This window comes from Paramormyrops kingsleyae, chromosome 5 (assembly GCF_048594095.1).
Source record: "Paramormyrops kingsleyae isolate MSU_618 chromosome 5, PKINGS_0.4, whole genome shotgun sequence".
Taxonomy (NCBI): Eukaryota; Metazoa; Chordata; class Actinopteri; order Osteoglossiformes; family Mormyridae; genus Paramormyrops; species Paramormyrops kingsleyae.
In genome coordinates, this window is record NC_132801.1 from 17,981,472 (window position 1) to 18,007,857 (window position 26,386).

The following is a 26,386-nucleotide window of genomic DNA, read 5'->3' on the forward strand; positions in this document are numbered from 1 at the left end:
AGCCAGGCCCGTCCTGGGGAGTTGGTACTCACATGCCAGCAGAGGACTTCGGCAGAGAGTGCAGCCATGGTGCAGCAGCAGCAGCAGACTGACTGCCTCCACCGCCCTGCTGCACTCTCTTTAAGCACCGGTGGGAGTGAGTCCCCCCCCGCCCCCCCCCCCCAACCATGTGTACTCATTCAGAGAGTGCTTCTGCCTCTTAATGCACAGCTTCAGAGACAAAGAGGCCATCTTTACTTTAAATATTTTCAATAATGATAATAATATGATTAGCATCTGATTATAATAGGGGATAATGAATAGTTATAGTATAATAAAGAATAATGATAGTTGTTACAATGTTGTACATCATTATTAACACCATAATGGGCGGTGACTAATTCAAGAACAAATTCAGATCATTATTTTCATGGTTAAGAAACTATGGAATGTCTTTTTAAAACGTTGATGCCTGATCCATGGAGCTTGTTAAACATTTAATTCATTTATCCAACACCCACGTCCAAAGCGACAGTAGAAGGAACAGTTACAATTTGCAACTATACCCTGGGAGTTGAATTCACAACCTTGGTGTGGTTGGCACAATGCTCTACTCATTGAGCTGACGGAGACCTTGCAGGGTGGCATGAGTATGCACACTCTTGCATGAAAATTTGTCCGAGGTAACGAGAAGAGGATTTGTTGGAAGTCAATAGTTGGTTAAAGTCAGAATATTTTGTTTTGGACCAGAATAGATGTCACTGCAGCATCACAGATTTCTGTGTTTGATGTGATGCATCATGATCAAATTCATCTGTGAACATCAGAGTTAAGGAAGTGATTGTAACAATTCTTTTGTCTTATATTTGCTGTTGATTGTAACATACATGACAGAAGAGATTCCATTTAGTCTAACTGGAGCCTTCCCAAGTTGGGGTAAGTACATAAAGCAACAATAGTGCATCTACAAAGGCAGCCAGACTAATAGTAGATTATTAACAGACTACAACCTCTTCTAGGGAACAATGCACTGCAGTCAGCAGTGATCTGCCTCATTGACAATATTATACAGTGTAGCTGAGTTATTCAGTGTTAGTCAGAGTATCACTATATTAGACATAATGAAAAAAAGCTTAAACGATATAAACTTCTGAGTCTGGAAATTTGCCTTATAATGAGTCCTATAACGAGACCATTTATGAACAAACTTAAACTCAGCGGCCAGTTTATACCTGCAAAGTAAAAAGTCTGCTCCGCCAAACAGTAAATCAGGTGGCTGCAACTGAAAACTGAGTGAAAAAATGGATTAAATGACAAATAGCTTTGGCACAAGCAAAGTATAAAGAAAGAACTTTAACAGGAACTGTAACAGGAACAGGCCAGCAATCATTCATATCGCCAGCCGTAAAAGAAAATAACACAGATCTGTTCTGTTTTATGCCATCGGCCACCTTATTCCTGGCAAATTCCTAACCCTCTTTGACGGGAGGTTTGATGTTTGATGCTTCCTGCCACCACTAAGCACATTCATGTTCTGATGGGCTTAATATTGCCTTCCCATGGATATCTTGGATATGGGACTGCAGGGGTAAATTACTGTGGTGAGTTAGGTGAATACAGTCTTATTTTTTTAATTTCTGTTTTCAAATGCTTTCTTGCACATTTCTGCCATAACTATTTAATTCATTGATGCAGTGACTGTGTTAATCTGTTAAACTGAAGTTACTGTACAGTATGTGCAGTATGAAACCATACCGATGAAAATTAAGAACATTAGGGTGCCTAAATATTCATGAGGAAATAAAATCATAGTTACAATTATTAAGCATAATCCATTAATCAGTGCACTGTGCGCATGTTAATTATTAAGTAACTATGTTCGTTTAAAATGGTATTCTGTTACTCAAAGGCTAGTCATCTGGATGTCAGTATCATGCCATGATTTCCTTAAACTGATCATGAATATTTCCGGAACATCTGTTTGATCTCAATCCACGATACAGATCTTAGAGATTTAACCTTCCTGTTTTTGCGACGAGCAAAGCATTTCAAGGGATATGTATTCCATAAATCAGATCTTTACAATCATTTTAAAGGAATGAAAGTATAGAATATTAACATCTGCAGGACAAAATATTGGCAAGGGCTGTTACTTGATCCCAGTTTTTAGCAGGGAAGTATTTTAAAACCAATACTACAGTATTATACAGTATGCATACCCCATTTTCAGCAGTTGTGTGTTATTCCAGCACTGACACGATAAAAAGTATTTGTTGAGTGAGAAGAGAGCTGCTTTCCAAAACTGATGTGCCAACTCCTGTCACCCTCTCACAGTAGCATTATCTTGTCAGCATTAAAGTTTACACATTCTGTACATTTTTCCCAATATATGTCCCTGACAACCAACACAAGGAGTGTTATCCTTTCGTGTCCAAAAAAAAAATCACAATTAAATTATATATTTTTTAAATTATAACAATACACAATGGATTGAACTTATTAATGTATACTAGGGGCATGTGATCAAAACATTTTAATTGAGTTATAACATTTAAAGTAGTAGTAATTGGTATATCTATCTCATAATGCTTTTGAGGAGAAAACTAACTTGGTAAAGTTATCATACAAGAGTAAAAAAAAAAAAAACTATCAGAGGATGTTGGGTGTCATCAACCCACCCACCTGTCTTGAAAATGCTTTTGAATGATGGAGAAATGAGCTGCTGAACCACATCCGCTCGTCACATTCCTTCTGCACATCCAAGACCCATCTGTTCCAGGAATTAGCCAACACCACTCCATATTCCCTGAAAGCTGCACTTGTTGCACTTTCTGTTTCTTTGTTTGGAAGATCTTGTGTAGCTTCTGCTCCAATTCTGCTTACATTTGTACCCGAGCATTGATTGGAAGCTCAGCGTAGCTGCAATTATGCCTAATCGACACTTTGACAGCTGCACGTCTGTAATGTGCTACAGTATCTGCCTGACTTGCATGCTGCTTTGAGCAAAGGCACCATTAACACCATTGTACATTCATCCAGTGAAAGGCTGTAAGAAGCCCCAGGCTCTCACATCAAGGACAACAAACCTAAATGCATCACCGTTAGGCCAATGGCCATTAGTGAGGGCCCTGAGATCTATGCAGTGCATTTTGTCTAATGTACCATAGCAGTTGTAAGTAATGTTAGTCAACTAGCAAGTCAGAGCGTTCTGTAACAACATAAGCAAAACTCCAGTTAAGATCATTTTTGCCATTTGTCTCATACTACTAACAACCTTAACCTTCTTATCCTGTTAGGGTTAAAGTTTTAAATGTATAAAAACACCACATAAATTTGTGTGCTGCATCAAGGCTTTTTGACTTTGTCAGGAACCTCTATTTGAACAAAATAAATTAAACCAAATCAAGGCAAGACATGCCCATACAAGTAAGGCAAGATAAGACCAATTCCGTTTATTTATATAATTCTCTTGAGGTTAATTTTACCGTTATTTTTTATTGAAAACGAGAGGTATGCTGTCAAAAGAAAGGTCCAGAAAGCCACACCAAAAATATTAAAACCAATCTTTTCATGGATAAGGAAGCCTAAGAAGGTAACCAAGAGGTAAGAAACAAATTGGATGATGAATAATTGTTTTGAGGGTATTTTATGGCTGATTTAAGACATGGGTCGGCACCGACCCATTTAACATAAGAGATGGGAACAGAAAGCTAACAAAGGACAAAAGTTTAAGGCATTAATCCTTCATTTGCTGGCTAATGATCTTGATTAGCCAGCTACTGATATGCAACAAAACACTATGTGGTAGTACGTACAGTATATGAACATAATCTAAACAACCAAAGGATATCAAAAATGTATGCACAACCTGTACATATTCATATTCTGTGTTCTTCAGGTCCCTCTTCCTCTGTCTAAGTGACAACTGTAATGGAACTGTACTGCAGAGTACGTCAGGACAGAGGAAACTAAAAAGTAAAGCAGAGTTGGCACCACCCGCTGAAAAAAAAATAATATTGAAGGAGAGCTCTAGAGAACTGAACCTTTAACTGAATGAAAAAGACAGCTGAGGAAAAAGAAAGCAAAGTAAATCAACACTGCTTTGTTAGATGGTGTCCACCTGCATTTTTACCAGTGGGAGGGAGGCAGTGGAGTTCCAGTATTCCCACATAAAGGCTCCATTGTCAGCCAAAAAGAATGCTCTGGCTAAATGTGAAAACATGTACACTTTAACCAACACACAGATCAGCTTTCAGTTCTGCAATCAAAAGCAACAAAATAAGACAGTGTCTCTTTCTTTTCACTAAAGGTCTTCTGAACAAGGTATCTTGATCCAGGAGGCACTGAGCTGAGGAGTACCTGACCTTCATTATTTACTTTCCTTGTTTCCTTGCATTGTCTAGCTCCTTATTTGTCTTTCTCTCCTTGTCTCTCCTTCACTGTCCATAAAAACTACCTGCTTACATCACTTTAGACTGCCTCAAAAACTCAGCGAATCAACATCTTATAAAACAGTCACAAGAAAACTTACAATCATGGATTGTATTTCATTACAATCTGCAAACTGTGTTGGATTCTGGCCCTTTAAGACCGGAACTGGGGAACCCTGAAATAGCTATTAATCAAAAATATTCAATTTTTTTTTTTCAAAATTGTGTTACTTTTTCCATACTGGCTGGCTGAATGTATGCAGTTAGCTAAACATTTTATGTAACAAAATAAAAGCATGCTACAATTTCCCACAGGAACACAACGTTATGGTCAGGAGTTTTTAATTGTTTTATTATTATTGCATCATAATGAGATTATTGGATCTTTAATGCAAGGCAAAAATGCAATGGCAATGTTAAAAGCAAAATGCATTTGTTAACTGTGTAATTTAACCAAATTTTTGCTTCATGTTAAGTCAACTGATACACAAAAAAATGTGCTAAGGCAGACAGATCAGTACAAGGCTGAAGACTGTGTAATGGCTCTGTTTTTGCCATCTATTGGCTGGCACAGTGGAGCACACATGCTTGCAAATCAGCCTGCACAATCACTCCTGTTGAAGGACAGGAATGTATCCCTGCACACGGCCACAAAGCTCACCTGGAGCTCCCTGTTCTTCCTCTGCAGGCTGACATTAAGAGTTTCCTCCTCTTCAAGTTTTTCTATCATAGAATTCATCTCCAGTTCTTTCCTACAGAAAGTAAAAACACATTGGATTTTCAAACCAAACTGCTTTAACAACAAAAGTTGTTCCACAGAAGATGCTTTGGCTAGTAGACCAGAGAGTTATTTAAAAGTAGAATTAACAAGGTACAGGCTAAATGGCCACAAACTGGATTTCGGACATTTTTCTCTCATTAAATAACTATGAAATCTAAACCCAGTGAAATCACTTGGACTAAAATGTTATTAGTTTTTCAGAAGCCTGTTAATAGTTTTTACACAAGGAACGACTCTAAGGGGCCTCCTTCCCTTGAATGCTTATCAGCCGGTTGAAGCAGTAGTACTCTTCTGGATAGTCACTAATGCCTTGTTCTCATATAACCTCAGATAACAGCACATTGCTGTTGACATGTTATTTCATTCAAAATGCTATCTATCCATCTGTTTTTCTGCTCACTTACTTACAGGGGCATTATACATCAAAGGCAGTGCGCAATCAAAGGTACCTTTGACAGAATTGTCTCAAAGGAACCAAAATGCTGTACGTGTCTTAAGTAAATTGTTTTACAGAGGGTGTAGAAATGGCTCAGAGCAGTATTGCTGCCTCGTGGCCCATGATTGGGGGCTGAGATGTGGCCCAAACGCATTTTCAGTTTTCCCCTGTGTATGTGTGGGTTTTCTTTGGGTGTTCCTCCCACATTCCATGCTATTGAGGTGAATGGGTGACTCTAAATTACCCGTAGTGTGCAAATGAATGTGTATGCCTGTGTGAATGCCCTACAACGATCTGACACCCTGTCTCAGGGCTATGCAATTTTGCTGAAGAAGTGTCTTGATATAGCAAACATTGCACGTGATTTAATGTACTTACAGAAACCCATATAGATCTTTAATTGATGTTCTTATAGATGCCCATAGAGCATGACTATACATCACTGATAACATGAACAAGTCAAACCTTACACATTCATTATTCAAATAAGCGTTGTTTCCACTTAGAATGTACATGCTTCACATTTCTATGCAGTCAATTTTAAGAGATTTTTCTTTTTCTTTAAATGTGAGTTTATTTTAAGGAGAGGCGGGGTCAAATTAGTTGAGGCTGAGGGAGAATTAACCCTCTTTCAACTCGCTCAAATAAATGTTTGTAAAAGTAGGAGTTCCTAAGCTTGCCAGAACACATTGGTATGCAGAGTTGACAAAGGACTTGTCTGGGCACAACACAACACCCTCAAACATTCCCAGTTCATCATCACTGAATGCTTATAGTATTATGATGTTTCGTGCCACATTCAGCTGCCATAGATCAATTATTAAATGCATATTTAGTGCTAATTTTATGACTCTTAAAATATACGTTCATATATTTGAATTGTCCAACTGGTACTTAGTCCCACATTTGCAGTCCTAATCTTTGCTATAAAATCAGATTGAATTGTAGTTATGTGATAAGACCAGTAATTAGAATTACATACTGTAATTAGACACTATATAAGAAGCTCAGAAGTACCGATGAGGGTGAAGAGGAAGTGGTAAGCTGTGATCAATTAATCTCACAGCTTCTTTTACAGTGCCTTCATGTTGACTTGTATTGTGCATGACTAAATTTTTTTGGGTCTGAAGTGTTACTTAGTTGCTCTAACAGAAATGTTCAATGTTCTCCTTCCCAAAGACTCACTTCTTAATGATGTCCTCCAGACCTGCCTTCATCTTCTCCAGCTCACTGAGGCTCTCCACTGTAGTCTTGCTGTCCCCCTCCAGCTTCCGGTGGCTCTTTTCCACATCACTCCTCTGCTTCCTCTCCTGCTCAAGAAGGTACTCCAACTGGAAGGGGAGTTGAACATCTCATCTGAATGTCCCACAACTACCTGGGAGGATAAGGTACTTAATACTGGTCATTCAACACTGTGTAGATGGTATTTGTGATCCTTGGTTACTTGCTGTTACATCTGAGAACTACAACAGTCTACATTTTCTTTGCGCTCCGTAAAATAATGATTTTTGGAATGGTTGTTAAAATATATTTCGGAAAATGCTTCAGTAGAAAAACAACAATAATAAAGTGCAATATTCCTACATTTCATTGCTCAGCGCTCAAATGGCTATTTTAGTGTTTACGATATAGTAAAATTTGGATTTTACACACCTCTGGGAAGTAGTAGGCATTGCAATATATTTTCTCTGTACACACACAAACATACAGACACACACACACAGTATATATCATAAATAAAAATAACAAGGTCAAATCATTTCTACAATATCTTCCTGAATGTGTAAATCTAGCCTTTTACAGTATAGTATAAATTCTTGTCATAATATTTAATTCCTACAAAGATGCATCAACATGGCCAGAGAACCCCCTACTATTATGGGGGGTGGTAATATTTCATTGACTTGGGTGGGGGGGGGGTTACATAAAATTTGCCTAGCGGGAGATGGGGGCCACAATAAAATATAAAATATGCCAAGCAGGGGGCATCCCTGATGAGTAAATATGCAGACGAAAAAGATTTCAAAAACTGTTGAGGTAAAGGAGGTAGTACATATTAAATTGTAATCTGCTGCGGTGAAAATACAGAACAAATGGAGCCCTGTATTGGTTCAAAATGGAACACAGCATTTTATTTTTCAATACGGAGTGTTCCTAGGTTTCAAATTTTAGGTTAGTTGAAGCCCCTGAGCTTCAGCCCAGGTAAACCCATGCAACAAAATTCTAGTAAACAGCTGTACGTTGTACATTGCCAAACCATACTTTCCTTATTACATACTTAGAAATTAGTTGATAATACATCATTAGCCCATTACTGATTATAACAGGAGAGTTGCAAGATTTGTCTGAATACTTGACATTTATATACTGTGACTATAATTCAGTTGTTGAACGCTTATATTAATACCGATTTACGCGTTTTACCCATTAGCTAAGTGCGTCATTGTAGATGGGAGTCTAGATGCATAAAATGTAAATATCTCCACCTCTTCTGCCTGCATCTGCAGCTTGGCCTTCTCCTTAGTTAAGTGGTTTACTTTATCTTCTTCCGAGTGCAGGTCCTCTATGGCTTGCTGCGCAATAGAAAAAAGATCATGACGTGACATTAACTATAACATTTTAATGGCACACTTAGACTGTTTAGCCACAGCAAATAACAGGCATTTCTCCACACACATAGCCATCACTGATCGGTGAAGCCAAATTGTACAGAATTCCAACTAGGGTGTTCAGACAGAAAGCATGATCACAAAGATGGCAAGAAGGATCAACCAGCATGTGTCTTTGGATGGACTGACCTCTGAACCCCTGGGTCCTGCATTTAGATGAAAGGTGACCTGTGGTACCTTATCTTTCTTCCTAATATTTTGAATATTTCACTTTCTGCAATGTCTCCACACTACTTCCCTTACATTGATTAAAAATCCTACATAAAAATTTCAGTGGAATAAGAGGACCAGGATGGATGATTACTGCAAAAATGCAACATAACTCAACATGATGAATATTACAATGTGATCACATACATTCAAAAATGTCTTAGACATGATACCATAAATAGATTAGCATTTCTGGGAAGTTGCCTGTCATTTTCTGGGAAATTTTTGTCAGATAGACCTAATGTTTACTCCAGATTCTCCTGGAAATGGTTGAAAACGACACTGGAAATGCTCATATTTCCTGAGTCTTGTTGACTATTAATGACTAATAATTGCAGCATACATGCATTGATATATATGCATGCAGTTAATCATTTTGAGCCAGCTAACAGAACCAATCAGTACCTGAGTGGTTTATCCAATGTAAATATGAAAGGGAGATTCAGAGTAAACAAAGCGATTATTTTTCAATGTTTAAAAATTCAAGTAATTAAACACAGAGGAATGTCAAATGAAAATAGCAAAGTACAACAAAGAAGATATAATACTTTGTCGCAATAAGACATTTTTTGCATATTTTATATATATTGACGCTGAAAAAAATAAAAATATAATGATAAATCCAAATTTGACCCTGCATCCAGTTTAAACTTATTTCAGGCTATAATAGGTCCATTCACATGCATCTGCTCTGAATTTGGGGCATCAAGGCCAAGGAAATCTAATACATCTTCATCCTAGCATGAAAACCAGGAGTGCAAGACGGCCTCCATTTCGAGGTTCATCCACGGTGACACTATGACCTTTTAACCAAACCAGCACTTTTCTTTCAATTGCGGACTCAACATCTGGACCTCTGGATGTGTTTGTGCATTTGCTTAGGTACGAACGGACAATTATAAGGATTTATTTATAGGAAAACTGTACTCTTTATTTCACCATATCTGACCATAGTTCATTTTTTGGTTGCTATCAGAACATCAGAAACCACTGTGCTCAGGATGGAATTTGTGCGTGTTAACAGGGTTGCGCTATAAAGCATTACAATCACACTGTGGAAAAACGACCATAAATGACTTTGTGTCAAGTGCATTTATAAAGAATAAGTACAAATTGATAGATGGATTATTTGAAATGCAACAGATCACAGATATTACTACTAAGGCATTAGGAACTGAAGAATGTAACCTGTACTGTGTAACACTGATTGTGGTTGGAAATGACCGTACGGAACTATGACAGCGCTGAGAGGGAGCAGATCCGTTACACGTCTGGGGTCTGGAAGCCCATATGGTTTGACTTCACTCACATTTTAGCATTCTGTCCAGTCTACTTAGACATCAACTACATACTTACATCTAACAACAATAAGCTTATTCATAAGCATAATTAATTATTCATAATCACATTTTTTTCAATTTAAAATATAAATTTAAATTAACTGAAACTTTTTTTTTTTTTTTAACTGTCTTGTTAAACCTTTTTAAGCCTATCATGGAAACACTGGTTGTGCCATAATATGCTATGTACTCTTTCCTGGATTCAGATACAGAATAAACTTTGTTTCCTAATAATATTTTTGCAACCTGCTGATACTCCCCCTAGACTTGTTTTCTCATAGTCATGGGGCGAATATTCATCTTCATTGAGCTTATCCTGGAAATGGCCCTAAGCTTAAGCTACTCTAAATATACATTTATCCCATCTGCATTGGGAACAAAACTATAACGCAAATCGCACAAAAGTAAATAATTCATAAGGCCAATAAGCACAATATATAGCATTTGTATATTCTACTGAGTTTAATTTCTTGGACTCTACTACATCACTGAATTACAGCAACGTTCTACATCAGACTATATCCTCCTGAGACCCAAGAAAAAAATTGTCCTTCAATTGTAGGTTATTTGTCTTTGGAGGAAATAAGACATCTTACAATTAAATTTTTTCAAATTTATTTTTATTTTTAATTTCGCAGCATGTCCTCTTTAGTGCACAACAGGAATAAATATGTTTCCTAACATCAGTGAAAAACTAAATGCAAAAATACAATGTCCACTACAATACACATAAATGAATAGGTCGGGTCTCAGGAGGATATGTAAATTTTAGGTAATGGCCACAGTTCTGGTGCGGAAACAGCCTGATGCGTCTCTAAACCATCCAGTGTTCTTACACAAAAACCAAATTTACTTCAAACCAAACCACAGAAATAACAGGCAGTAAGTCTGCTACCACCATGCCTCGTATTTGTGAATAAATATGCCTACGATAATGACAAGGCATCGGGAACCTGAGCTGTCGTCTGGGATAGTATTCAGTGTTTATCACAGGGGTCGCAGTCGCCAAAGCTTCTGACAGAAAGGAAGAAAAGCAAAATCCTCACCTTTGGAACAAACTCAAGATGCCCTGCTGTGAAAAGCATTTTGTGTGGCTCTACATGCACATATATATATATATATATATATATATATATATATATATATATATATATATATATATATATATATGTGTGTCTGTGTGTGTGTGTATACATACATATGTATATGTATATGCATTTGTATATGTATTTATAAATACAAAGCTTCATTGGGGAATCGGCGAGGTAAAAAGCCATGTCAGTGAATGATGACACAGGTGTGGCTCTGCACTGAAGAAGCAGATTAGGAAGTGAATGCATTAACAGGTAATAGTTTTCCATAAAGGGAAAATCTTCTTATTTCCACTGACCTGTTTCAATTTAAAAATGTGTTTAAATAACTCCATAATTTTTATGGTTCTTTCAGATCATTTGAATGCAAAATACGAAATATAGCAGCTACAATTTAAAGAGGATCCAAGGTAAAATCAAACTGATACATAATTTGATCTTTGTGGCTTTGTAGCAATGTGATTCATGTTGATAATGCATTCAGACACATGCTTGACCCATCACACGGTGACCTTTCAAGCAGCATCACCTCTGCTGATGTCAAATGTCATTGTGGCTGTTAGACTTTGCTCACCTGAGCGAGTTCTACAAGACGTTCCTTCTCCTTCTGCAGTTTCTGTATGATGTCATCCCTCTGCGAAAGCTCCACTGTCAGCTTCTGCACATTTGAGTCTGAAGACTTGATGTGAGATTCAGAAAGGAATTAAAATTCCAATTAAATTAGACAATCACAGAGTAGTATCTTCTAACCAAACCACATATTCCAGTAAGTAAATATTAGCTTTATTAACAAATCATATGCAAAACTTAGGACCTTCATTCACAAAAATGAGTGCACAGCCAATGCATTTGATTTCCTTTCCTGACAAGCAAACCATAAAATAAATAAAATGCTTATGTAGCACGTGTTCCTACAGAAACAGTTTCGTTTAGTATTACCTTTCCCAAAAGCTGCAGAATCGAGCTCACTACAAATCCTATAGTCATCCTACCTGCTTTGTGTTCTTCCAGTAGAATCAAAAGTAATTCATCAACCTTGCGGAAATGTGGGTGGACACAGAAACCTTCAAATGCACTTAAAGTTATAACAGGACCATACATATCTAGATCCAAAAGCTCCATGGACTGGACTGCAGATGTTGCCCTAGTGTAGGAGGAGGGTTCAAGGCCAACTTCTTCCCAGACAAAAGCATCCAATATTAAATGCTATTAAGAAACATATTCTTGGAGACACCTATAAATATCTTTCCAGCATTCAAATGTTTGAATTTTAATTAAGCTAATTATCATTTTAAAAATCTATTTACCGTTTATTGTAATTATCAATTCTGTGCATCATACAAAATGTATTACAAAGTCACCTTAGTTATTTGGAATTCAGTCCACATGATTGCGATAATCAGTGAATACCAGAATAAATCTTTTGTACTACTACAGATACAAATGAATCACAGTTAGAAAAGAGCAATTGGTCTTTAGTTGAAAATAGAAATGAACATCCAGCAAAACATTTCCATGGTGATATAGTATATAAAGAATCTCCACTTCTATGATATATTACACTGTATTTCAATCAAAATGATAAACCCAAAATATACATATATTGGCATTATGACAAAAATAACTGCAGTGTTCATTTACCAAAGTGCTGAATATAACTCGGAGAGTGATTCACTTTTCCCATGAAGGGTGACATCGAGCACAGCATGTTAGAATCTAAGTGGGGGGAAAGTTTAGCAGCAGGGAAGTTTCAGGTTCAGAAGGGAGACATTTGCAGCATGAAAGGCAGATGTTTGGCACAATGAACAATGAATTCAAAAGAAGACTTCATAAACAGTGAGGACAAAGGAGACAACAGAATAATACATGATAATGTCTTACAAGGGACCATGGAATTTATCATGTGGGTGGTTAGTACAATAGGAGGAAAGGCAAAAAATGGGCACTCTGAGCTTTATTAGACAATTAGGAAATGGGAAAAAAAGAATACATAATAATAATAACAATTATTATTATTATTATTATTATTAAAGACATTCTATCATAGTCTTCAAGGAAGATGAAATTTGATAAGCTTAGCAAACATGTTAAAATCACAGCGAATATAAGAGTAGAGATGCATGCAGGCGCTGCCAGCAGAACAGAAAGCGGTGAATTTGAGCGGCAGGGCCCCCTACCTGCTTGTCCCTCTCCACAGAGCTCAGTGTGTTCTCCAGCTCCTCCAGGTCCTGCTTCAGGCTGCAGCACTCCGCCTCCAGCCGCAGCCTCTGTGCGGCCAGCTGAGCCACGCAGCCCTCCTCCTCCTCCAGCCGCTCGCTCAGGCCTGCCACCTGCTCCTCCAGGTCCCGTTTGGCCTTGGCCAGCTGGTTGCAGCGCTCTTCCATGTCCTGCAGGCTCTCTTGCTCCTGGGGGTAGGTGGTGGTGTGGGGGGGGGGGTGCTTATTTTAATAGCTGGAGGACTGTGGCTAGTTCCCCTCCCCCTCCGAATATATGGCTGTCAGGCAGGATTCATACAGACACACACACCACGCACATCTAAAAAATGAGAATTTGCTCATTTCAGCAGAGTTGGTCAAATGCAGCTGAGGCAGAGCTAAGACTAAATCTCTCTCATCCACACTGGGATTTTCCAGGGCAGCAAAAAAAAAAATAGAGGCACATACTGCTGCAGACTGTACTTATCTATATTCCTTTAAAGTTAATTATACACTGCAAAGAAAAAAATAACAACTTGATAATACAGTTATCAGCATCAGTTATTACACACTGACTAATGAATGAATGTGAAAATGCTTCAAGAGACTATTTGTGCTTGCTTTGCAAAATACCTCATCTGGAAAGAATCTCAGCTGTTTGGTACCCCCAGAAGTATGTGCTAATAATCAATATGAAACTAGCCTGGGCAAGCTGTTTAAAGACTGATATTTAATGAAAGTTCTTAGTTTGTATACTTTCAGTAATATGTCTGTGTTGAGATATTTCTCTCCACCTCTTAATATTCCATTTTCTTTCATCCCTTTCTCTCCTACAGTATATATATTTTTAATCTCAATACCCACCCACCCCCCAACCCTGATCCTGTCCCCATGTTAAACAGAACAGGGGAAGAATGTGAATAGAAAGACCTCAACTACAGCAAAAATAAAGCTAAAAATAAAAATAAAGAAAACCACTGCTACAATAGCAGCTAATTAAAAACATATATTAGCAAAGGAAACTAAAAGTTGATAAACATTTAATAGCAGGTGTTCAGTATGCTACATATACAGTACATAACACATAGAGACAGACAGAAACATATCCCTAGAAACATATCCCTAATAAACATCTTTTTTAGATCAGACAAACAAGCATGTGGTAAAATTAACAAGTACAATTCTTTAACTCTATGGCTGATGTTTATGGATAATCTTTAAATACACGTAACCGCACAAAACCACACAAAGAGTGAAGTAACTATATCTTTATGAAATCAGGAAGGATAATAATATCTTGAGAGATGAAAAAAGAGTCCTAGCTTAAGGCACTGCCCACAAAGGTTAACCTCCCAGGTTTACAGAAGGAGGAACCAGATGACTTGGTTCATTAGGACTGCTGAGCTTATGCTTTCAATTACAGTTCAGACCTCCTCGGCGTGCTTATCGCAAGTGGTCACAGACTCTAACATTCTTTTCTGCTCCCCCTCCCCCCCCCCCCCATCTTTGTGGAACCTGTAAAGGCAAGGCGGTCATTGACAATCGAGATAAACTATGGCGTGAAACGGGACACATGCCTGCACAGACGCACAGATACCAAGCGACACAGAGAGCATGCAGATACATACAGCAGCTAATTGCTCCTCCAGAGTCATACTAAAGTTATCCCAGTCCAGGTCTTCCTGTTCTGGCTCCATCGGCAGCCCATTGGCCTCTTCAGAGTCATCTGAGAAGGACCGGCACCTTCTCCGTCTGGGTGTGTTAGACATCGCCCACGCAAGATGTCTACTCAAATGTGAGATTCCCCACTGAAGCTATCTGCTTCACTGGAGTCCCCCCCCCCCCCCCCCCGCCCCCCACCAAAGACTCAGCTTCCGCTTTTGTCGGACAGGTAAGAGTTAACTGCAGGTGACAGGAGACGAGAGGGCTTTATTCACCCAGTCTAGCACACAAACCATATTCAGGAGCTACAGCAGCTGTGCAGGGCAGAGGGTTACTATTCTGTCCTCCCCAGGCGTCAGCAGATACAGCCTGTATCGTCACCCACTGCTCCTCACTCCTGCTCCGTTTTAACTGCACGCACTTAATCCGGGTTGTCTTGCCCTTCCTCTTATCTCCAGACTCGATCTACAATCGTCTGACTCCCTGTTCATACCTAGCCCAGGTACCAAGCAGAGCCAGATGAGAGCACCCGCGGGAGCCCCTGATTTACACTGACCTTTCTTCAGCCCAAGGCTCCACAGATCCAAGTTACACTCACCCAATAATTAGCTGTCCCCCTCCCAGTACAGGTGTCTTTTCCTCCCACTGTAAATTCAATATAAGCTCCTGAAAGGCGGAGGTATAGGATGACGGACAATTTGAAAAGCTTTAGTTGACACGGTCGAGCACATGTAACAAGAGCACAATATTCACGCAGCCATTGAATGTCTGTCTCACTTGGAAAAATGCAGCAGACTCTTAAATAGTTTGACTCTGGCTACTGTACTCATTTGTAATTAACAGAAAGACCTTTGTCTATGCCCACACAACTTGGACAATGCCCTGAAATTATTCTACCAACAGGAGAACACAGGGAGTATTGAGGCCAGCCCAAGGATATGAATGAATTACAAATCTACTAAGTACTACATACAGTATGATGCATTTCACTTCCAACTCTTCACATGCTTTATGACCCACTACTGAGTAATTTAGAAGTGTATAAAGTATCAATGGTAATTTGTGTGATAAATTCCAAGAGAGAATAGTAAGCTTTGCGTATCATTAGGATAAATCAACAAGTCTTTTGGGAGTTTTTTTTACAACTCTGTTATCTAGAAATTAAGGACCACATTTATAAGTGTTCATGTTTATTTCTAACTACCAAAGATACTAACCTGTTATTGCTAATAATACACACACACACACACACACACACATATATATATATATATTGCATATGTGTTTTCTCTTACCCTGCCTCCAGTATTACTTGAATGCTGACTGTTTTGTTCTGTTGATGAATACCTTTGTCACGAGAAAAGAATATTCTGCTTTACTACAGTATATTTATTTCTGCTGTAATCAGTAGTACAATTCCAAGTACTTAGATGTACAGTAAACTTGCACTAAATTGTCTGCATAATGTGTATTTTTAATTATGTTTGGTAATTAATAAACTGTACTCTACGGGCCAATGATTATTAGCATCAAACCTGAATAGCTGTAACATCAATTTTAGATACTGTATATTGTATACAGAATTATTTTTTAAAAATTGACAAAAGGAGTTACTGTTTTTGCTCAATTACACATCAGTGTCCAAAGTCATGACTCATCAAAATAACTGATTAAATATCAAAAAGATATCTACTACCAATGAGACGTTTCTACTCAAAATTTCACTTAGAGAAAAAAATGCAGAGCGATGTCATGGATCCTTGTATTATCACATTCCAGTCAAAATTCCCGTCTGAAGAGCACAGAGGACCGTTTGTATAACAGAAAAAAAACAACGCCTTCATGTCATAAAGACACATAAACAGAACATGCTCAGACAGAGATAAGCATCAAGTTGTGTCAAGAGCTTTAGCCTTTCACATATAATGATTAAAGCAAAAAGAGGCTTTTCTACAAACCTTTGTGCAGAAATATTTGGTGTGGTCTCAAAAAAACTGTGTAGTTACTATTATACTCATTCCTATTTTAAATATTTTCTGTCAGTATACTTAAGTATACTTAGGGTTGAATATATCGAATAAAACTAGGGTATGCTTAGGAAACAGGAATGTAAGTTAAATTAGATTCACTCATATTTGAGAAACAAAAAGATTATATTGGATCCTAGTCAAATACTTGAATATCTTTCCTTGTTCACAAATTCTTTCTGAAAGGAGCAGAGGTTTTGACTGAAATGTAAATATGTTTCCCTTTGCTACATAGGCAACAGGATTACACATCAGGAAATAGGGATTTATTATGATTTTATGTTTTTATGATTTTATGTATGTACAGATAGTAAAATTAAATATGTTTTCCTTTTAAAAAGGCTGAATGTGAGAACATAAACTCAGGAAGAAAACAAAATGTGCAGATTAAAATCTGATATACAAGTGGGATCTCCAACTTATTATGCTATAGACACAACACAATCTTAAGATATTTACTGCTGTCACAATTATTTTATTAATTTCTTCATTTGTTATACCTCTTGTCTCATCCAGGGTGGGGGGGGGAGATCCAGAGCCCATCCCATAAACAATAGGCACAAGGCAGGGAACAACTGAGAACTGGGTGCCAACCTATTGTAGCAATTATTATATTATATTATTAAATTGAATTGAGTTGGCAGGCATCAATAAGTATAAAAAAGAAACTCACTGCATCATGATGTAATTCCCTATTACAGTAAACTGGCTATAGGCACCCCTATGCCTGGACGGGGTGCCAGTCATTCACAGGGCACAGGGTGGGGGTGCACCCTGGACGGGATGCCAGTCATTCGCAGGGCACAGGGTCGGGATGCCAGTCATTCACAGGGCACAGGGTGGGGGTGCACCCTGGACGGGATGCCAGTCATTCGCAGGGCACAGGGTGGGGGTGCACCCTGGTCGGGATGCCAGTCATTCACAGGGCACAGGGTGGGGGTGCACCCTGGACGGGATGCCAGTCATTCACAGGGCACAGGGTGGGGGTGCACCCTGGTCGGGATGCCAGTCATTCACGGGGCACAGGGTGGGAGTGCACCCTGGACGGGATGCCAGTCATTCACAGGACACACACACAGAGTCATACATGAGAATTTAGAGACAATAATTAGCCTAATCTTTTAAATCTATTGAATTATTTGAAATATTGCACGTTTACAGTCTTATAACAAACAATACTGCATATATATATATATATATATATATATATAATTCACACATTTTCCCATAACCACTTAGCACAGGGATGTTCAGAATGTGACACCCACTGGTACAAGTACATAAGACTTTTGTGGAAGCATCTATACCAATTTCCTCCAACTTTTTTGATTATTGTTAAGTAGATGCTTTTTTGCCCCCTAAAGTGACATATATAATTTGTGAACAGAGGGTTAAACAGTCCCCAGAGGAATTGGGGGTTAAGGGCATTGCTCAGAAGCCCAATGTTGGGATTATTCTGCTGACCTGAGATTTGAACCAGTGACCTTCTGATTACAGCAACAGCAGCCAAACCCACTGAGTTACATACAGTACCATCCCAATGCAGTGAACATGACTGTGTGACAGAAGACAGCAGGTTTCCACCTGAACTCTAATTACATACAGTTCAGGTACTTGGTCTATAAATACTATATATGTGTGTATATGTGTGTGTGCACGCGTGTGTTTGTGTGTGTGTGTGTGTGTCTGCGTGCGCTATGCTATCTGATAAAAACTCCAGTCCCCCTCGACCCTGTACTAGAAAAGTCTTCAGAAGATGGATAGATGAACCTGGCCATTTTCACGTGAAGACTGCTCAAAAGAGTACTAATGCTCTTTTGAGAGAAAACTCATTTTTAGAGGCTTTGCACTGATAAAAGAGGAGCGATTAAACAGTTGTTTAGCTGTAAAACTACACCTATGCTGGGGACAGAATACAGATTTTGAAGAAAAGCACATTGCCGATTGTCTGCCTAAACTCCAGAGTCGCAACACAACATTTTGTTTACCGTGTCCAATGGAGAATTTATATAGGGAGTCTGACTTGATGTTGAACTACTGACCTCAGCCTTACAATGCAGTAAATAACCGTCTAGCCAAGACAAACAAGGTCCATGTGTAAGCAAAGAATGACCAGTAGCAACACAGTCTATTCATAGCTCTGCAGTGATGGCGGCTTCCATGGTCATGCTGAAATGACGGCGAGAAACTGCCAGAGAAGGCGAGATGGTGGTCTGAACTACTGCAGGTCTCTGTCTGGAAGCTGGAATGTAAAATTACTCTGTTGCAGCCAAAGTATGAAAAGAACGGATAAGGCAATGGAAAACAGTCTATAAAAGGGGGGGGGGATCGTTTCTACAGTTTACCTTCTATTCGAGCAAGCGAGAAAAAAATGGTCCAGCAGGGAACTCACACAGTGAGTAACCTGCCCAACATATACACGGTTACATTGAATGGATGGTTTTAAACTCTTGGTTTGAAATTGCAGCTCTGGTCACTGCATGGCAAGTTCCACGTGTTTTTAAAATGGATTGTGATGTGTATGAACAAAGACACACAATGATGTGAAAGGAATAATGGAAAACAGTAGATGAAGACATTCATGGTAAAGCCAGTGTGAAATACATGGGTTATACAAAAGCAGTATCAGATTGAGATAGTATTCTTGGCATAGTTTGAGTAAATTTACCTTGACAGGACAAAAATCAATGGCAGGGAACCCATAGACTCTTTCTTCACTTAGTTCTATGTTAAGGCTGAATTTCAAAGTTTGCAAACCATAGGAAATCAGCATTGCTGCAAAGATCCAATGTACAATGTGTTTACTCACAGCCATAAGATGCACAGGCATAGCTCAGATTACAATAGATCATAACCAGCTAAATGCTCACGAATTAGCAGAATCAGGGAGCAGGAAGAAGGATGAGAATGAAAGTGACTAAGTAGAAGATCATGAAAAACTTCTGTTATGCTGTATTTTGGGGGAAATGCTGAATTAGAAAGGGCTGGCGAGTACTGAAAGTCCATCTGATCAATTCCCATACACTGGTATTATTATAAACACTCGTAATTCCTTCTTAGAAAGCAACTCATAATAATTATGAGCAGTGACACATAAACCATGCTGACTAATATTGCAGATGTGCCTACAGTACTTAAGTAATGATTCTGAAGGAGCCTGCAGAGCTGACTAACGTACTGAATCTACTTCATCAACAAAAAAAAGTCATATTGAAAATCACTCACCAGGCTTATAAAAGCCAAAGTAAGAGCATCCTTTAAGAAAAGCAGAGATGTGCAGCATTTTACTGGCTGGCTCTGAGCTGAGACGTATCATTATGTGCAGCACAAGCAGATCGAATAATTGCTACGTTCAAAATTCCTTACTAGCTGCAGAAAACAGAAGCTATGAAAATAGCTGGTGTGATATAACATATAAGTATTTTGAATTAAAGCCATACAAATTATACAAATAAAACTAAAGCAAATACATAGAGAAAAAGAACATAATTCAATGAAATAAAGTAAAATGATGACATATGGGAAACCAGGACTTACTGCTTGATATCTAACAAAAATCTCCTTCTTTTCTTTGTAAAGTCCTGCATTTTCTTGCTCCAGTTCACAAACCCTGGACAGTAGATGGTCCGTTTGCTCAACGGCTTTCTTCAGTTCTTCTCTCTCCCTCATCCCTGACTGCAAGGACTGTGGCAAAGGATTAACCTGGGTAGCAGAAAGATTCATTTCCTTTAGACTTTCACTCCTGACTAGACCCCCCCCCACTCCAAAGTGGGCCTCTTAGAGCTCTGTAAAACAATATAAAATTTCATCGTCTGAATCTGTCTCCAAGTCAACACAGTGCCAGCAGTTAACATAATCATGGAAAACTACTCCTTTTTTTTCTCAATAAAAGATTAAGTTAAGCTAAGCTACTTAGTAAACTAACTAAATTTAACTTAATTTGTTCCCTCATCTCATCTAAGTTGAAAAGACAAAAAGAATTAATGCAGAGACTGGCAGCTATTTACATATGTCAAAAAAACTTTCCGTATGCAAAAAACCTTAAAGGCTTCTCCAAAAGAGGTTAAAAAATACTGAAAAGAGATTAATTGAATGCATAGGGAAAGACTGCATGAGCTTTATATTGCATATATTTATTGGATACTGCAAATTCTGGGTCATCAGGTTTATCTGTCATCAAGCATTATGATGCAGTATCAAGAGTCATTCATGGTTTTAAAGCCAATTAGCAGAGTTGTGATGTCAGAAGAATTCATTCATACCAGCCAATCACTGACTTAGATGTATTATCTGGCTGGGTTTGACAAGGTTTTTTAAATACTGAAGCAATGTCATGCAATGGAGTCTGTTTTCCATTACTGGACTGTAGCCAGCTATCGTTTAAATTTATGAAGTCTACTTAATGACAGTAGCCCTGGACTTGAGAACAAAAGTTCCACTAACCAAAATTATTAGCTGGCTTATTGCATACAATGTGATTCGTCTCTAAAATCCATTCTGTATGAAGAAATATCAGACTTAAAAACATAAGACAAGAAATGATGACAGGCATGCTGCTCCACATTTTTGTGCCGAAGCATGATTTTAGCCTTTATATCCCTAGAGCACACTAAATGCCCAAGAAAATGTCACTCAGTAAATACTACGCCTTTATCAGTACACCAATGGCAATCCATCAGTTAATTTTATTGATCTCTGCTTGAATCAACAGGTATCCATTGCTACGATCAAACTGTGTAAGTCGGTACCTTGCTTTCATGGAAAAAAACAGATGTGAGTTATTTTTCCACAACTCACTGAAAGTTTGTTTATTTGCAAAAAAAAAAAAAATTATGAAAGTTGTATAAAGAACCTGTTGCAGCCTGTTAAACACATTATACTAGAAAATCACTGACATTAGCAGGTCAGCATCCTGACTTTGACACTGAATTTATATCTGGTGCATGCATTACTAAAATTAGGAACAGGAACGTGAACTTTGTTTCAACGTTGTCCCGTAACTGCCACTTACCAAGAAAAGATTTAATATCAGTGATTTTAACACTTGTGAGGAAATGCTTTGCGAGGCACCTGCATTTCCTAAGGCAATCTGTGTTAGAATGTACACCCTGTCGATATAATATTCATTCTTGAAATTACTACAAAAGTGTTTAATCCCCAAGATATTTCCAAAGTTTCGTAAAAGAAACTATACAGCTTAAATCCTGCCATTTAGTAGTTGTGTTTGTCATGCAGTGATTGGCCCAGGCTATTAATGGCTGAAAGTGAATGGCATTTTTATTTATTACCTTCAGAAAAAAAAAAATTTTCCACTGTTTTTTCCATTTGTTTTTTGAGTGCCAACAGACCCGTAGAAATAAATTTCGTCCCTCTTGGAATAATTTGCCAGCCGTGGGGGTTGGGGGTCCTTGTCTGTTGATTTTGCAGCATGGGGACACCTTGTTATGTTTTACTAAAAGCAAATTTCGTAGGGGATTCAAAATAATTGCACTACCTGGCTATATACCTGATCAATTAATAAAAGAAGGGGGGTTCAAACTCATTATGTCTGAGTAGCACTGGACATGCACAGAGCGTCATGGGAATCTACAGTACAAAGCATTTCTAAAAGGTTGTTCTCAGTCATTTGTTGTAGACAGAATTGTTCACAACATAATCATTTCAGTAGGAAAACCTCACATTCCCGTCACTCCCCTCCCAGCTCTGTAATGCAAATTGAAAAAGGAACTGTGCAGAAAAAAAAACATTGTGCACTTTGTCCTAATCTTATTCCTGTCTGTAGATCATAATAACATTTTGCAAATAGGCTTTTAGGTTTCTGGATGACAGCACAGCAATGCCTTATCCTTTCATGTAATCATTGTCTTTCACTGCACTGCAGACCTGTACTGAGTTGCTCTACTGGCGCAATCGGGCACATAAAACTCTCTCTTTGTTCCGGAATATTACCTCCCCAGATATTGAGCAGAATCAAAGTAGCTGTAAAGTTTGAATTGAAGGATATGGATGCTTGCATAATTGTACTGGCACAGAACTGTCAAATACAGACAACACATTTGTTTGTTTTTTTTTTATTTATTTATTGCAAATGCAGCTGTCACTGAGGGCTCTTTTTTCCATTTTGGAAGTTCTCAACATATTCTCCCACCACTCAGACGATCTCCTAAAGCATGCAACTCTAAAGCTATTTTCCATTTAGAGGCACGCCATTAAATAGCTTGATCCACCCCCTTGTCTGCCTGACACAGTGCTGTTTTCTTTATTTATATTTTAATGCATTTCTCCATCCCCAGTCACAGCAGGTTTCCAAATTCATTTCTTCTGTGGGGGGGGGGGAGGGGGGCTGCTTAATTCACAGAGCAGTAATTTACAGCATCATTAAAATCTGTACTTCATCTTTCGCAATGGAAACGCCATTAAAATGCCATTTGTTAAACTTTGTTTAAAGATGCAAGAAAGGAAGGAAAAGTGGGTACAAATTATATTTAAATGCAAGATTGGGGAAACGATCATACAAGGCTGTATTTTTCAGCAAAAGGAGATTTAAACTTATGCTTGGATTTCCAAATGATTGTGTTGTGACAGAGAAGAACTGCATTATTTAATTACTATACCATATAATGCGTGTCCTGTCAGTTCATAGCAGCACAATCACTTTTAAAAACAGACATATCCACTTTGACCAGTAGCAGAATACCCTGTCATCCTCCCATCAAAACATCAGCCCAAAGCATCAATCTATGGATTTATCTGCAAAACTAAACACACTGATTTACCACTATTCCACCACCAACAGGTCACACAGTAGATACGCTCACAGGCCTGTAACCTAAAGACTGTCTCTCTTATTTACAGTATATTTGGTATTCAACACATCCATCAATAGTATAACGCAATATATTAGGAAGCACACCCACTCCATACACTCAGATAAAGGGGCAGGATTTGAAAGCACAACCATGGGAGTTGCAAGGGGGCAACGGGGGTATTGTAAGACCCCCACTTACTCTGAAACACAAATGTACCCCCCGACCCACCCACACACACACACACACACACACACACACACACACACACACACTATTTTGTTGGATTAATATGTAATAGTAGAACGTGCCAATGAATGTAGTACGTTATGATGTAACACCACGATGTACATTACAACGTGACATAATATTGATGTAAAGGAAATGCAGAAAGTTAATTATCATTCGGTGATTTTCTCAAGTGGCAATTGCTTGCCCAGTACAGAGTGACACAAAGGGAAAGGAACAGATAGCAGACAGTCAATCACAGTGTTTTCACTTTAGGACTGCAGGAGGAATTACCCTGGAGGAGACCCACTCGACACAATGCGGACACGCAAACTCTGATTACACGGAGCAGAAGTGGGATTCAAACCTCCAACCCCGGAGGTGTGAGGTTACACTGCTGGCCACACATTCCTGCTTTCTGCTGCCTAATTGCAGTTTCAGTACAAGGGCTTTCATCAAAGGAAGAACAAATCCTCTTTCAGCTAAGCTGGTAAAGGAGATGGCTTGTGACAGCCAGGGCTTCTAAATAAGCTGAACTGCAATGGCAACAAACCAAGACAAAGTTAAAAACTAAGGTCTTTGGGAAATTCCAGGAGACGATTCACAGCGGCTGAACATAGGGAACCTGACACAGCACTGGAAAACGAATCAAAATGATATTTGCCAAAGAACTCCATCATTTTTGCCAGTTCTCCATTTGTGCTTTTTATTATATAATTATACATAAATGAAAAATTATACTGTATTATCAAAATGACATATAAATTAAGGTCAAAAATACCAATTCAAAGCATACTATATATGGATTTTTTGTTGTTTTTTGTGTACTTTTAGGAAATTTTTATTTGCAAATAGGATACAAGGATATGTTTTAGGATATGTCATAGATAAGTGCTGAATTTTATTGGCAGTTCATCTGAATTTAATGTATGCCATTAGAGTAGCTGCTTATCCCAGGTTTGCTTCATGCTGACTGCCTGATAAGCCTGCTAATACGCATATTAATACTGCGGCTTGCATCCCTGCCTTTGCCGATTGGTTTCAGCACCTCAGGGATGCAATTTCTGCTGGATCCTAGCCCACAATCCTCTGCAAATGATCTTCCAGGATGGGCTAACATTTGGCATGTGGATGTCAGGTGAACAGTGGGAACATGTAGAAGTTGGCAGGAAATATAGGTATTATAACTACTGGCATTTTAACATCACAGTAGGCAAAATTAGTTATGTTCTGCCACTGGTTCCATGCCCAATATTTAAACTTAAACTAAGATGAGGCTTTCATTCATTCATTCATTCATTTAATGGAGAGGCCTGGCATAACGGCATGCCCATATAACACTGGGGAAAACTGAGCCAAACTGAATCTGAGCATACATACTCTTGCTTTCATTATTTTTATAATTGTTTACACTAACATATATTTGACGCCAATAGTCCACACTGTGGCATGGTCAAGACATAAATGACTATTTTAGATTGATCCAACCTCTGGAAATGTGGCTGTTTTAAAAGACTGAAGGGTTGCTGTTTCTCATTAGTGACTTACAGTACAGATGTCTGGACGCCTGTTAAGGTTATGGGATTTATAACATATTTGGTAAGCAGGCATACGGAGCTAAAACACCATCAACCAATTCTCTTAACCATAGCAGGGTCAGAGAGAGTAAACTGATCTATTATCAGTCATTGGTGTCCAATTCTGGTAGCATCACCTCAAACACATTCAACAACCCTTTCAATAGCATCTTCATTGACAAGGCTCCTGAAGTACCATGTTCCACTACAGAAAAATAACCATGTCTGGTCCATTATACCGACATCTTGAATGAGGGAAACTAACTTGCAGAGTGTTGAGCTTCAAGTCAATGAGATTGACACCCTTGTGATCAGATAAACACTACATTGTCTCTTAAGCGTAACCAGTGCCAAACTTTTTGTCAAATTATTTTCAATAAGCTTGCATTGAATAAGCTTTTAGCCATGTATTGCACAACTGTATTTATTTTCAGAGACCACACAACAACAATCCCTCCATCCAATTTGTGTTCCCTCTTGTCCTATGCAGGGTCATGGAACCACAACAATTTTCAATTTATTTTTTTACCTTTCATATCCTTTGGCCAAACTTACTTAAGGGTCATTGTAGTGAGGCACAAGTTACACAACACAACCATTCAATGAAATACAGGTAAAGCTAAGTATTCTCATGCAATTATGGTTTCTTATTTTGTAGTTGTTCTATATTTTAAATATTTCAGGCAGTTGTCAGTTTTCACCCTCCATTGAAATACCTGGTATTAGCAGCAGATAACCCATGTTTGCATTCCTGAAAAGTGTGTTCAGATCTGTCTCCAGTCACAGCAATGCTGGCCTGACAGGCCAGAGAGAACTTCTCTAGCTGAATTTTTAAAAGTGTTTGGTGAATTTTTCTATTTCTCACTAGATAATGAGTTTACGTTATTTCCTTTAGACATATGGAAAGAAGACAAGACAGGACCAGCATTCAGAGGTAGGTGGAGTGGAGTATAGG

General features: G+C 38.4%; 1 protein-coding gene across 13 annotated transcripts in view; it reads right to left on the minus strand.

The window, feature by feature from the left end:
• The window catches only part of LOC111856915 (putative uncharacterized protein MYH16), a 58,593-nt gene that overhangs the window by 26,972 nt on the left and 5,235 nt on the right, over positions 1-26,386 (minus strand). For 7 of the 13 annotated variants that reach the window (XM_072712286.1, XM_072712289.1, XM_072712284.1 and 4 more), the window contains 6 exons: positions 20,358-20,522; positions 13,114-13,341; positions 11,511-11,615; positions 8,113-8,199; positions 6,812-6,957; positions 5,071-5,161 (listed from right to left, as the gene is read on the minus strand). In XM_072712286.1, the coding sequence (XP_072568387.1) occupies positions 5,071-5,161; positions 6,812-6,957; positions 8,113-8,199; positions 11,511-11,615; positions 13,114-13,341; positions 20,358-20,522 (822 nt within the window). Of the gene's footprint in view, positions 1-5,070; positions 5,162-6,811; positions 6,958-8,112; positions 8,200-11,510; positions 11,616-13,113; positions 13,342-14,759; positions 14,932-16,088; positions 16,141-20,357; positions 20,523-26,386 lie in introns of those variants that run through there. The other 6 variants (XM_072712291.1, XM_072712290.1, XM_072712294.1 and 3 more) reach the window with 5 other exon arrangements.